This window comes from Sphaeramia orbicularis, chromosome 22 (genome assembly GCF_902148855.1).
Source record: "Sphaeramia orbicularis chromosome 22, fSphaOr1.1, whole genome shotgun sequence".
In the NCBI taxonomy this organism is placed as follows: domain Eukaryota; kingdom Metazoa; phylum Chordata; class Actinopteri; order Kurtiformes; family Apogonidae; genus Sphaeramia; species Sphaeramia orbicularis.
The window spans coordinates 26,112,878-26,126,387 of record NC_043978.1 but is presented as its reverse complement, the minus strand read 5'-3'; the positions used below and the strand labels follow the sequence as shown (position 1 = coordinate 26,126,387).

Here is a 13,510-nt window from a genome sequence, read left to right as displayed (position 1 = left end):
AAAAAATTCATAAAAAATTTCAGCTTTGACCTACTTTTCCCAAAATGTAATGATATCTATTCTGGGTCACTGGTAATAAATATTACCAATTTGGTATGAATTCAACCAATAGTTTTGCTGCTAGTGTTAACAAACAAACAAACTGAACCAAAAACAATACCCTTTGCCTCCCCATTGGCGGTTGAGGTATAAAACCGATAGGTTACTGAAGGTTACACTATGAAAAAACATCATATTTCATTCATTCTTAGATGAAGTAAATGTAAAATTGTGAGTAAATGCATCAAAACAAATTGAGGTTTTCCTGAATCAGATGGTCCTTCAACTGTGACGAGGATTAACCCTTTCATGCATAGTGGTCACTACAGTGGACAGTTATTCTGCAGCTCTTCTCTTGTATATTCATGGATTTTATTGTTTCACTTCCATATCAGCCAACACAGTGGATGCTTATGCATCATCCCATACACTGACATTCATACCATTACTGTAACTTTGCTGTTCTTGATAAACCTGATCTACAGTAACATGTTTAAGTGTAAATCAATTGCTTGTTATTATTAATCGACTGTAATTAACCATTTTTCTTAAACAAAAAGTTATTTTTGCATATTATCTCCATAAAGTGAATAATAACTAATATTAGAGTATGTTAAAATGTGACAAAACATCAGATTAGCAGCATTAAAAAAATAATTTCATACTTTTCACACAGTATATCAGTAAATACATGGTTCTTTGCTTCAAAAATTAAGTGCATGGTGTCCAGCTGAGTGAATATTTTTGCAACTCTATGAAAATAGGTTCATAAAAAAATTTCAATCGCATTGTTTTTTTCAGGCCGAAAGAGGAATAAAAACACTCAGGAAAAATATCTTGATTACAGTCAAAAAACGGTATTCAAAATCTCTCTGACGGGACATTTTAGAGACAATTTGACCCACATTTTTACTTTAAAATTCATTTTTGCTTTAGTTGGTCCATAAGGGATTATCCAAAACAAGTAGCTACTTTATATTGAAATGAACGTTGGAATGGAAATCGACTAAATTTTGCTCTCTGACGGGACATCACTGTGTTTTGACACATTAAGGTTCTCATAATTCATGCATGAAAGGGTTAAAGCTGGGGCGTCAAACTCATTTTAGTTCAGGGGCCACATTCAGCTAAATTGGATCTGCAGTGGGCCAAACCAGTTAAATAATCACACAATAATATATAAATAATGTCAACTCCAAACTTTTCTCTATGTTTAAGAGCAAAAAAGTAAATTCACATTATGAAAAGGTTTACATCTACAAACTATCCTTTCAATCAATGGAAATAACATGAACAAACTGATAAAATAAGTTTAATTTTAACAACATTCTGCCTCAGTTTATCATTTACACATGTACATTATAACTTACAGATCACAGTGGCTCTACAAACACACAAAACATTTAATAACAGGAAGAATATTGTTAAAATTGTACTTAATTCTCTTAAAACATTTCAGGTTGTTCATATTTGTTCAGGTTATTCACATTTTTTGCAAAATTATACTTTGTTTTAGTGTAAATACACGAAAATATTTACACTTACAAAGAGAAAAAATTGGAGTTGTCATTATTTATATGTTATTATGAAAGTATTTTACTGGTCTGACCCACTTGAGATTGAATTGGTCTGAATGTGGAACCTGAACTAAAAGGATTGTTTATATCTTAGTATAATTTTTGCATTTTACAAATTCATCCCAAGGGCCAGACTGGACCCTTTGGCGGGCCGGATTTGGCCCCCGGGCCTCATGTTTGACACCTGTGGTTTTAAGGGTTCAGAAAATGGATGAATGAATCAGACGAAGCTTCACCCCTGAAATCCTCAAACCAGTACAGATATTTGCAACTTCGTGTGTAAGTGAATATCTTGTCTCTGCTTTGGTTAATAAAAACATTAGACAATGGAGACCTGTGCTTTTCAAATAAATTCAAGCTTTCATCGTATGATATGAGGTCTTGGTTGGTCAGATTCGCAGTAAAGTGGCCGTAACTTGATAAAACAGAACTCATGGGGGTTGGTTGAATTATATTGATTGTTGCAATATAATATCAGTACATCCTGGAGGGAACGGATAACCTCATTATAAACCATTTATAAATCCTTCAGAAGGGTTCTTCTCTTATTGTAAAGTGGCAGCCGTTCACTTGTTGGCAGTGTCTTTTTTTTGTGTGTGTTTTTTTTAATATCCATGTTGTAATAGAAAGCTAAAGCCCTGACCCTTCTGCCATGCCCCTTTAAACCTCAGTGTTATTAAGTTCATGACACTGATTTTTGGATCATTTTTGTTTTGTTTGGGTTGTTGAATGGAATAACTGATCAATAGCAGCATCATTAAAATAATCTACATACCTGAGATTGGACAATTTGTTTACTTGCTATTTTGCTAATTAGGCTAATGTCACTAATTTGCATCATAGATATTGCAGGTGCTGTATTCAAATGAACAAACTCCACTTCATTTAGTAGCATTTGTGTCACAGCAGCAACACTTTTTTTCTTCTTAATAATTGTAAATAAATTTAGCTAATGGCTAATTGAGGCTCCCTCCATTGGCTGTGATTTATATTTCTATAAAAACAAAACCTCCTATTTTAAAAATGCATTTTGCTGAGAAAACTAAAAAAAAAAAAAAAAAAAAAAAAAAAAAGCATAATGCTGTTTGGTAACAAAAACCAATAAATGAGACACTATTTTTGGATAATATTACTTTTTACAAGTAGTATTCTGTCAGAAGTGTGGTGGCCCAGAGGTGCAACAGCCCAAAAAAAATATCCACTATAAGAAAAAAAAAGAGAACAGCCCAAAAAATTATCCACTATAAGATAAAAAAAAAAAAAAGAAGAGACCAAAAAATTATCCACTATAAGAAAAAAAAGAGAACAGCCCAAAAAATTATCCACTAGCCCAAAAAATCATCCACTATAAGAAAAAAAGAGAACAGACCAAATAAATTATCCACTATAAGAAAAAAAAGAAATCAGTCCAAAAAAGTATCCACTATAAGAAAAAAAAGAGAACAGCCCAAAAAAGTATCCACTATAAGAAAAAAAGAGAACAACCCAAAAAAATATCCACTATAAGAAAAAAAAAGAGAACAGCCCAAAAAATTATCCACTATAAGATAAAAAAAAAAAAAGAAGAGACCAAAAAATTATCCACTATAAGAAAAAAAAGAGAACAGCCCAAAAAATTATCCACTAGCCCAAAAAATCATCCACTATAAGAAAAAAAGAGAACAGACCAAATAAATTATCCACTATAAGAAAAAAAAAGAAATCAGTCCAAAAAAGTATCCACTATAAGAAAAAAAAGAGAACAGCCCAAAAAAGTATCCACTATAAGAAAAAAAAGAGAACAACCCAAAAAATTATCCACTATAAGAAAAAAAAGAGAACAGCCCAAAAAATTATCCACTATAAGAAAAAAAAAACAAAACATCCTCCACCTTTTCAATTAGGGGGTGCTGTTTACCAAAAAGGTCTCTTGCTTTAAAATTAAGGCCACCAGAAAAATAAAAGCATAGGCTGAACATTTTTAAGGCCTTGAGCTAATGTGGCTAATGCTAAGGAAGTAACCCACCAGAAGTGGAGGCCGGTGCACTAAAAATAATATAATATAATATAATAATCATTAATTTTTTGGGCAGTTATCTGTTTTTTCTTATAGCGGCAAATTTTTTTGGGCTGTTGCCTTTTTCTTTCTTGCAGTGGATAATTTTTTTGGTCTGTTCTCTTCTTTTTCTTACAGTGGATAATTTTTTTGGTCTGTTCTCTTTTTTTTCTTGTAGTGGATAATTTTTTTGGTATGTCCTCTTTTTTTTCTTATAGTTGATATTTTTTTTGGTATGTCCTCTTTTTTTCTTATAGTGGATATTTTTTTTTTTGGTCTATTCTCTTTTTTTCTTACAGTGGATAATTTTTTTGGTATGTCCTCTTTTTTTTCTTATAGTGGATTATTTTTTGGTCTGTTCTCTTTTTACTTATAGTGGATAATTTTTTTGGTATGTCCTCTTTTTTTTTCTTATAGTGGATAATTTTTTGGGCTGTTGCACCTCTGGGCCACCGTACAGAGGGGGCCTTTAGTCAGAAAATTAGTTTGGATTTAGTTGATAAATCTAACCCTAACACTTTTCTACTAACATACACTATCGCTTCTGGGGTTACCCTTTTTACAAAATCCTGTCTTGCTGGAAATTATATTTACAACTTGTATACGTATTTTGAATAATTTGTAAATAAAACATGAACTGAGGCCCCTGCCAGAAAATGACAAGATATTTCAAATTTTCTGGAACATGTTTCAGATTTTGTTGCTTTTCTATATCTAATGCTAGGTCCTGTGGTGTAGAACGTGAAGGGGCAGGACTTCAGCTCTCTATGGTTCCTTTCTAACAGCTGACTTCATACACATCTATGTCTGACTTGTTGTTTATTTGCGGGCAGGAACACGCCGGGCAGTTTGGGCAGGAGGGGCAGGTGGGACATTTTGGTCGTTTGAAGCTGAACAACAGCGCCACACCTCCCAACACCTGTAAACACGAGCCCAGCCACCCGAAGTAGAGCGACCCGGCCGCATGCAGGCTGAGCTGGGGGAAGCGGGGGTTGTTATTTATCCCGTAACTGGAATCCTCCATCCCCAGTCTGCTGAGGTTATGGGTGTAGACTCCCAGGGCGGTCAGGCTGAGCAGCCCAGCCATGACCATGAGGAGCCCGCCCGCCGCCGCCACGCCCCTCAAAGGTAAATCAGTCCAACAGCGGACCCCGATGCAGGCCAGGACGATGCCGGTGCCGCACAGAAACAAAGAGGTGAGCACCAGCCCCTGAGCCAGGCGGACCCGCGGATCCCTCTGATACGGACCTGCGACGGGCCAGCACTGCTTCAGCTCCGAGTGCGCCACCTGGAGGCAGCTTTCCCACAATCCATCAGAACGCACCAGGAGCAGCGCCTCCACCGACCGGACCCCCAGGCCTTGACCCTTGGTCCCAGACCGGAGGAGCGACGCGGGGCCGGTCATCCCCAGACGGGCCTGCCCCTCCCTCCACTGGGGGGTGATGGCGGCGGTGAAGACCAGGACCAGGCCCAGGGGGGCGAATACGATCCCCATGACCATGGAGGCCGGGGTTTGCATCATCGTAGGGCAACCCTGATTCTGTAGGAGGTGAGAAGCTGGAAACGGAAACACTCAAGACATCTGGTGGTCGGACCTTTGAGAGGAAATCCAACAGTACCTGACTGCAAAAACAGACCACAGCGACTGGTACAGGTCTAAACTGGGACGTGTGTCATGGTCAGGACTCAGTTCTGGAAGGACAAGAACAAGACATTATTGATTTTAGTTTTACTGTTTCGTCTTTTAATGTCTTATGTCCTTTAATGTATTGTTGTATTTTATTTTTTATTTTGTTCTTTGTTTGTTCTTCTGTACAGCACTTTGGTCCACTGTGGTTATTTAAAGTGCTTCACAAATAAAGTTGGATTGGATTGGATTGGATTGGATTGGATTGGATTGGATTGGATTGGATTGGATTGGACTGGATTGGATTGGACTGGATTGGACTGGACTGGATTGGATCAGATTGGATCAGATTGGATTGGATTGGACTGGACTGGATTGGATTGGACTGGACTGGACTGGATTGGATTGGACTGGATCGGATTGGATCAGATTGGATCGGATTGGACTGGATTGGACTGGACTGGATCGGATTGGATCGGATTGGATCGGATTGGATTGGACTGGATTGGACTGGATTGGATTGGATTGGACTGGATTGGATTAGACTGGATTGGATTGGATTAGACTGGATTGGATTGGATTGGATTGGACTGGACTGGACTGGACTGGATTGGACTGGATTGGATTAGACTGGATTGGATTGGATTGGATTAGATTGGATTGGATTGGATTGGATTGGACTGGATTGGACTGGACTGGACTAGACTAGACTAGACTAGACTAGACTGGACTGGAGTAGACTAGACCAGACTAGACTAGACTAGAGTAGACTGGATTGGATTGGATTGGATTGGACTGGACTGGATTGGATTGGATTGGATTAGATTGGATTGGACTGGATTGGACTGGACTGGACTAGACTAGACTAGACTAGACTAGACTGGACTGGACTGGAGTAGACTAGACCAGACTAGACTAGACTAGAGTAGACTGGATTGGATTGGACTGGACTGGACTGGATTGGACTCATTAAAATTGGTTTCTGTCAAATATTTCTCCAGTTACATATTATTCAAATTTTCTGTTTTAAATCATCTCTTTATGTTCTCTAAATGTAAATACATTTCTGAGTAAATGTGTAACACAGCATAAACAGAATAAATAAACAGCATTAGTTGTAAATTGTTTTATTAAATAGATGTTGAATAAAATGTTGAATACAGTTAACAGTGAATCACTACATTTGCTCATTTCAGCCTGAGAATGAAGGTCCGTTTATTCTTTACCTTTTCAACAGACTCTTCTGTGTCTGCGTGAACGTCCTTCATCGCAGCTGAGGAAGAGACAGAGCGAGTTAGAGACGGACACGTCAGGTTGAAGCGATGGAAACAGACAAAGGCGGAGACGTTTGGAAGTGGAGCAGTGTTGAAGAGCTGTCACAGGCTGCTCTAACATGGACAGTCCTGCTCCAGTCCCACTGAAACCACTGCAGAACTGGGGTTTGATGTCACCGGGCAAAAAAAACTACAGAATTACCTTTCAGTTTATAGAAAGTCAAAGGGTCTGAGAGGAAACAAGACTTCTACCCACTACTCTGTAGGAAATCTACCACATGACACAAGGTTTTATCTGCTCACATGTGTTTTCAGACAGATAAGGAGATAAATACTGTGAAATGTCAGGTCTGTCTGTGTTAAATTTACTTTTTTGATTTGACCAGAGATGAAAGAGCTGCAGAAGGAAAGGCGGTTTTCTCTGATTCTGGCATTTTCCCACATAATTTTGGCACCTGAAACAAGCTATTTTCCATTAACATAATTTAATTTAATTTTACTTAATTTTACTTATTTTATTTTATTTAGTTATTTATTTGATTTAGTTATTAGATTTTGTTTTTTATTGATTTATTTCGAACATGGATATGATACAAGCTTCCTGATTACTACTATTTGACTTCTTTGCACAATATAATATAGAAATGAAAATTCAAGGAAGCATAAAATAATGATACACGTAAAAGAAAAGAAAGGGAAAAAAAGTCATATTAGAAAAGGAGTGAGAAGAAGTGTAGGTTATTTGCTCTGACCCCTTTGTCTAAACCAACAATATGTACATATATACATATACCCCCATATACGTACACATCTATCCATCTATACACATATACATATATATACAGGGTGGGGAAGCAAAATTTACAATATTTTGAGGCAGGGATTGAAAGACAGTGTATGACCAATTAGTTTATTGAAAGTCATGAGAATTTAAATCTTCAAATCATATTTTACTGCATTTCTAACGGTCTTGTTGTCTACCTCAAGTTCAATTGCCATTTTTCTCATGGATTTGGTTGGATCCTTTAGGATTTTGGATTTGAGAGCTTTAATAAAAGCTTTGCTACATTTTTTGTTGCTTCCTCCACTTCCAGACTTTCTCGTAATAGTTTTGCTCATAGTCATTCTCTTCTTTACATTATAAACAGTCTTTATGGACACTCCAACTATTTTTGAAATCTCCTTTGGTGTGACGAGTGCATTCAGCAAATCACACACTCTTTGACGTTTGCTTTCCTGATTACTCATATGGGCAAAAGTTTCTGAAAAGGTGTGGATAATAGTGTTAGGTATGATTATGACATCAATATATGTTTGGTTTCAAAACAACTGACGTAGTGCCTGCTGAGAAAAAACAACTAAATGTTCATTGTAAATTTTGCTTCCCCACCCTGTACATACATGCACACATGCATACATAATTATTTAATTATATGTTTTTATTTTATTTTGTTTTATTTTATTATTTTTTAGGATGGACTTAGAAGGTGTTCTGGGGGGGGGGGGGGTTGCATCTATGTTGCATCTCAATAAGAAATCATGCAAAGTTTAGTGCAGACCAACTCACTTCTGTTTTTAAGTCCTCGCTAAAAACATACTTCTTCTCTTTGGCTTTTAACTCAATTTGAGATGTTGGCTTTTATTGTTCTTTATGTTTTGATTGTTTTATTTATAGTTTTATAATTGTTTTTCTGCTTGATTTAACTTTTATGTGTTTTATTCATGTAGTTTAGCCAACTGTGTTGTCTAAATAAAGTTGGATTGAATAGGATTGGAATATTTGGCTGAAACTTCACTTAAATACAGGGATTAACTGGAGAGATTTTGACCATTTGCCACCACATCTAAAAGTATTTTAACTAAGGACACCAGATTCTTATTTCAGCTGTTTCATCGTTAATGAAAACATAACACTTAAGCTTCAGCTAATGAGCTCAACCTTAAATCATCAGCCATATCAGGTCTCTGATGCCAAATATTCCTAATATTTATAAAAGTTAGTCTTAGATGTAATGGAGGAATGTGTGGTTATTTTAGATGATATAAAGAGGATGACCTCAACATGTCCCTTGTCACACAAAACCATCATTTAGTTCATGTTGGATCAGGTCATATTGGTCTATGGATACGATGGCAAAGATCATAACAGAGGGTCTGATGGTCAAGGAACAAACCAACTTTCACAAAACACTCGTTCAATCAGTAAAATGAGCCACTTTTCTCATAGAAGAGCCTCTGACCCTGACGTGGTTCCACCTCAAAACTCAAATACTTCATCTTTAGTCAGAATATCTCTGTCCATTATTATCACAGAAATACCTCCAAAACACTTCAAGGTAATTCTTTCTGTTACAGCTGAAACACTCACTTGGACTCAAGCAGTGTTTTTCAACCTTGGGGTTGGGACCCCACGTGGGGTCGCCGGGAATTCAAATGGGGTCACCTGAAATTACTAGTAATTGCTAAAAAAAAAACAAAAAAAAACCAACAACTTACTAATAAAAAGATATACGATGAGTTTAGAGAAACAATCACAGTAAAAGACATGACAAACTGTGAAGCTGAAGCTGCAGCTCTTTCATAATTCATAGTTTGAGTTCTTGTTTGTTCAGTATTAATTGTCAGCCTTGTAAATCCAAACTGGACTGATTGTACATATCCTGACCAAGGAAAATCAAATTCTCACTTTGTGCAGTAATCTACACCTGGCTTTTCTGCCTCCGTCCATAATAATATACATTATATAGACTAAATGTCATCTAAAATTAACATTTATTTACAACATAGTATAACAAACTATTACATGATCAGAAACAAATGAATTTTAGCAGAAAAAAAAAAAGTCTCCATTTTGAATGTCTGGGGTCGCCAGAAGTTTGTGATTTTGAAGCCAGAAAAGGATGGAAACCACTGGACTAGAGGATAAAGATGATTTGTTCATTTTATTTGTATAATTTAACTGGGTCTGTATTGTTTCTGTTTTTGGGACTATTGTGATGGATTGGTGGAAGAATACGGTGGAGAGAGAAGGTCATATGACGGGGTGAGTTCGAATGTCGTGAAAGCAGTGGACGACTAATAAAAATTCTTCCTGTGGAGTTAAAAAAAAAAAAAAAGGTTTTTGTCCTGAGAGAAAAATGTTCTTGACAATGTTAATATGTTCAGGTATTTTTACTTTTGGTCTTATATGTTTTTGTAACTGGTCTTTAATTCATTCATTCATTTTCTGAAGCTGCTTTATCCTCACTAGGGTTACGGGGGTCATTTGGAGCCTATCCCAGCTACTTACGGGCGAAGGCGGCGTACACCCTGGACATGTCACCAGTTCATCGCAGCGCTGTTAAAGTAAAGTTAAAAGCAGGATTTATGCCTTAATGGCTTTCGGATCAAAAACAGTGGTTATAATGGAAGAAACAGTGCGTTTTAGGCACACTTGTAATTTTCTTTTGTTTACAATGTGCAAATTTTAGTTGGTGACTAGAATTTTAAAGATCATGCACAAATGAACAACTTTTGAATTCTAACCTTATTTAAATTGTGAAAAATAATATGAAGTTTTTTAACACAAAGTGCAAAGTGTGTGAAAAAAGCACACCTGGATACCGGAGGGTTAAACAGATTCCACCACTCTGTTCCTGCTGATCAGCCCAGTCTGGTCTGATTGGAAATGGGTACTGGATGTATTCTTCCTCTGCTTGGGTTGTTTATGTGACTATTATGATCATCAATATGAGTGTTTGTGTAAACACAGGCGGTGAAAGCAGAAGGAGGCTCGGCTGCACCGCTCCAGCGCTGGACAGGAAAAGACTGAACGGTCGATGCCTGCATCTGTTGCTAGGATACAATAACCTGGCCAGTCTCAATGTGACAGTGTATGCATGTGTGTGTGCGTGTGTGTGTGTGTGTATATATTTATTACCAGACCTAGTTAGACTCCTTTGTACACAAGACCTGATTGTCTACACAAATGGCATACTAAAGTTGGGCTGTGGATGAACGCTGTTGTCGTGGTGATTTCTCGAAGCTCACTGAGTGGTGGTGCCGTATGACCTTGGAACAATTCACTGATGTTATATCAGGTTGGAGTCTGAATGCTGAGTGAGTCTCTGTACAGTGTTGGAGACCCGAGTAGAAAATGAATGTCCTCTGGGATAAGACAAGATGAGGAGACAGACAAATGTACTGACATGACAGACACACACAGGCTACATGAGCCCAGGCAGTGGCAGTGGGAGTGGGAGTGGGAGTGACAGGACGTCGACACTGGTGCACTATTAGTTCTATCTGAAACCAGTTTTTCACTATGTCATCACTACGGTGAAGTGTGAAATCTTTTTCCCCCAGACCTTTACAGTCGTAGCTATTGTTGTGTTACAATGAAATATGGAAAATGTTGTGGTGCTGTAATTATACAGGGTGTCCCATAAGTCTCCATACATAGGAAAAATAAACGTTTCTTGACATAAACCATTTTCATTTATATTATATGCTCTATATGACTGCCATTTTGTCGGGAACACATTTCAATGCGTGTCCTCCACTGCTGAAGAACTATAAAGAAGAAGTATAAAGAAATACATGTTAGAGTCAAATGTATTATGTCTCCTATGTATGGAGACTTATGGGACACCCTGTATTGTCACTTTCCTAAAATAATTGTCTAAGTCATTTTCTGACAAAAGTGACTTTTTAGGGGCGTTTCCTGAAAAATTTGAGGAGATGACAACATGTAACTAATTATTATTATTATTATTATTATTATTATTATTATTATTATTACTTACTTACTTACTTATATTGCTTACATTTTCTAATTGTTTTACACGTAACTGTACTGTTACTGTAATCTTTATTACTCTTGATTATTGACATCATCATTACGACTAATATTATTATTATTATTATTATTATTATTATTAGTAGTAGTAGTAGTAGTAGTAGTAGTAGTAGTATTTACTACTTGTGTTTCTGATATGCAATTGCCTGCTTTTACTTCTGTTTTTATAGTTATTGTTGTTGTTATTATTATTTTCCTTTTTATCTTCTTTTTCCTCTATCTGTACATACATTGCTGTACTGATCAGTAAAGGATCAATAAAGTTCTATCTAATTTAATGCAATATTTTTAGATAGATAGATAGATAGATAGATAGATAGATAGATAGATAGATAGATAGATAGATAGATAGATAGATAGATAGATAGATAGATAGATAGATAGATAGATAGATAGATTTTATTGATCCCCAACTGGAAAATTATGGAATTTTTTGGTCATAAACTAGTCAAAAATATAATTAAATTGTAATTGATAGGTAAATATCCTCAGCCTTCTGAGTTCTTTTAACTGTTTCTTTTCTTATTCCAGTTAGCTAAAGGGTCGTGGACGTACATTTTGTTGCTGTTGTTGCTGAATCGGTACCAGTCCACAGATGAGCTGACAAATGTTTTCTTCAACCTGAATGTGTTTCAGTTTTGGTTTTTCTGCAGTATTACTGCACCAGTAGGTGGTCCAGGCTCTGTTTACGTAAGTCATATGGAACTGTGACTGGATTTATGGAATGACTTCTGGACATGAAAATAATATTTATATAATAATTCAACTCTCAATGTGTTTAGTATAACATAAACTGAGGACTGACAGAAATGTGTAGGAAACAACATGACACATGTGCATTTTATAAGTGAACTGAATAAAACTGGTCTAAATTTAATTAAGCTGAATTGAACTGGAATCAAACCAAACCAAAATTAATTGAACTGAATTAAATTGAATGTAATGAACTGAAGTAAAATGAACTGATTCAACTCAAACTTAATCAATTAATTGAATTTAACCATAAACAATGGCATAAACAGAACTGATTTGAATCTAACTGAATGTAATTAATTGAAATAAAAGGAATAGTTACAATTAAACATAATTAATTGAAGAAAATTGAACTGATTTGACTTAAACTTGCAAACTAAATCAATTTCACTGAATTTAAATTATTGTAACGGTAAAACCATATCTAATTTTGCTACTGGAATATTTTAACAAAGAAAATATAGATGATTGTTTCTGAAATATTAATGATATTCATAAACCCTCCTCATCCAAACCAGAACAGCTTTATTAATCCTTTTATTACTTCTATTACAAACATCACATCTTCTTCACATTTTTAATTCAGAATAATGTCATTTTACAGTTTGACATCCACATATTAAATAATTCCAGATACAACACAAACTTAAAACATCCTTAAAACCCTTTAGATCATTCCATGTCCTTTCCTCCTCCTGAATGAACGGCGGTGATTTCAGCTCATGCTTTTACTTGTTTGCTATGTGAAAATGGGAGGAAGAAAGGCATGGAAACATCTGCAGAGGAGCCACAACACTGAAGAAGCAAGACATGAATTGAAAATCAGTAGAAGGCTATTAATAGAACTGAAAACACCACTTTTTTCTTCTTCTTTTTTCCTCCACACAGGCACATTTGCAGCTAATGTAAACACATGCATACGTCCACACACTTACCATTCAGCAGAGGCTGTTGGATGTCACTGCAGACCGCTGCCGTTGTCTCACTGGGTAACATGTTCTGCTCATGTGGTGCATCCAGGTTTTCATTCTCACTGTTTTTCCTGCTTCCTCCTTTGTCTCATCCGTCCTCCCTTCATCAGTCTCTCCTCTGCTAATTCTCTGTCCTGGTGAGTCTGTCCTTGTGTGTTTTGTGCCTTTGTTTCCTTCTTACCTTCCCATCTGTCTCTGCTGCCTCACAGTTTCTCTCTCTCTCTCTCTCTCTCTCTCTCTCTCTCTCTTTCTACGTTTGCTGAAGGATGTCTGTGTTATATCTAGGACAGAGCTGCTTTACTGCTTTACCCAGCGCTGTCACCAAATAGGGAAAAACCACTGAGCCTTTCATCTTATAAACCACTGCTGATGCCTGTTTAGGACCTGATGGAAAACA

The 13,510-nt window shown here is 36.4% G+C and overlaps 1 protein-coding gene across 2 annotated transcripts; it reads right to left on the bottom strand.

Annotated features, from left to right (window-relative positions):
• Window positions 1-4,318: 4,318 nt before the first annotated feature.
• Window positions 4,319-13,312, bottom strand: cldn23l (claudin 23-like). Of its 2 annotated transcripts, XM_030127205.1 has the most exons (3): window positions 13,078-13,312; window positions 6,505-6,551; window positions 4,319-5,343 (listed from the first exon to the last, which is right to left on the bottom strand). In XM_030127205.1, the coding sequence occupies exon 3, from the start codon at window positions 5,171-5,173 to the stop codon at window positions 4,430-4,432; it is 744 nt and encodes a 247-aa protein (XP_029983065.1). In that variant the 5' UTR covers window positions 5,174-5,343; window positions 6,505-6,551; window positions 13,078-13,312; the 3' UTR covers window positions 4,319-4,429. The 2 variants fall into 2 exon arrangements, with proteins under 2 accessions (XP_029983065.1, XP_029983066.1); XM_030127206.1 differs by lacking the exon at window positions 6,505-6,551.
• Window positions 13,313-13,510: the final 198 nt, after the last annotated feature.

Excerpts from the sequence above, each read along its gene's own strand:
- cldn23l (XM_030127205.1), bottom strand. The coding sequence starts at position 5,173 with ATGATGCAAACCCCGGCCTCCATGGTCATGGGGATCGTATTCGCCCCC.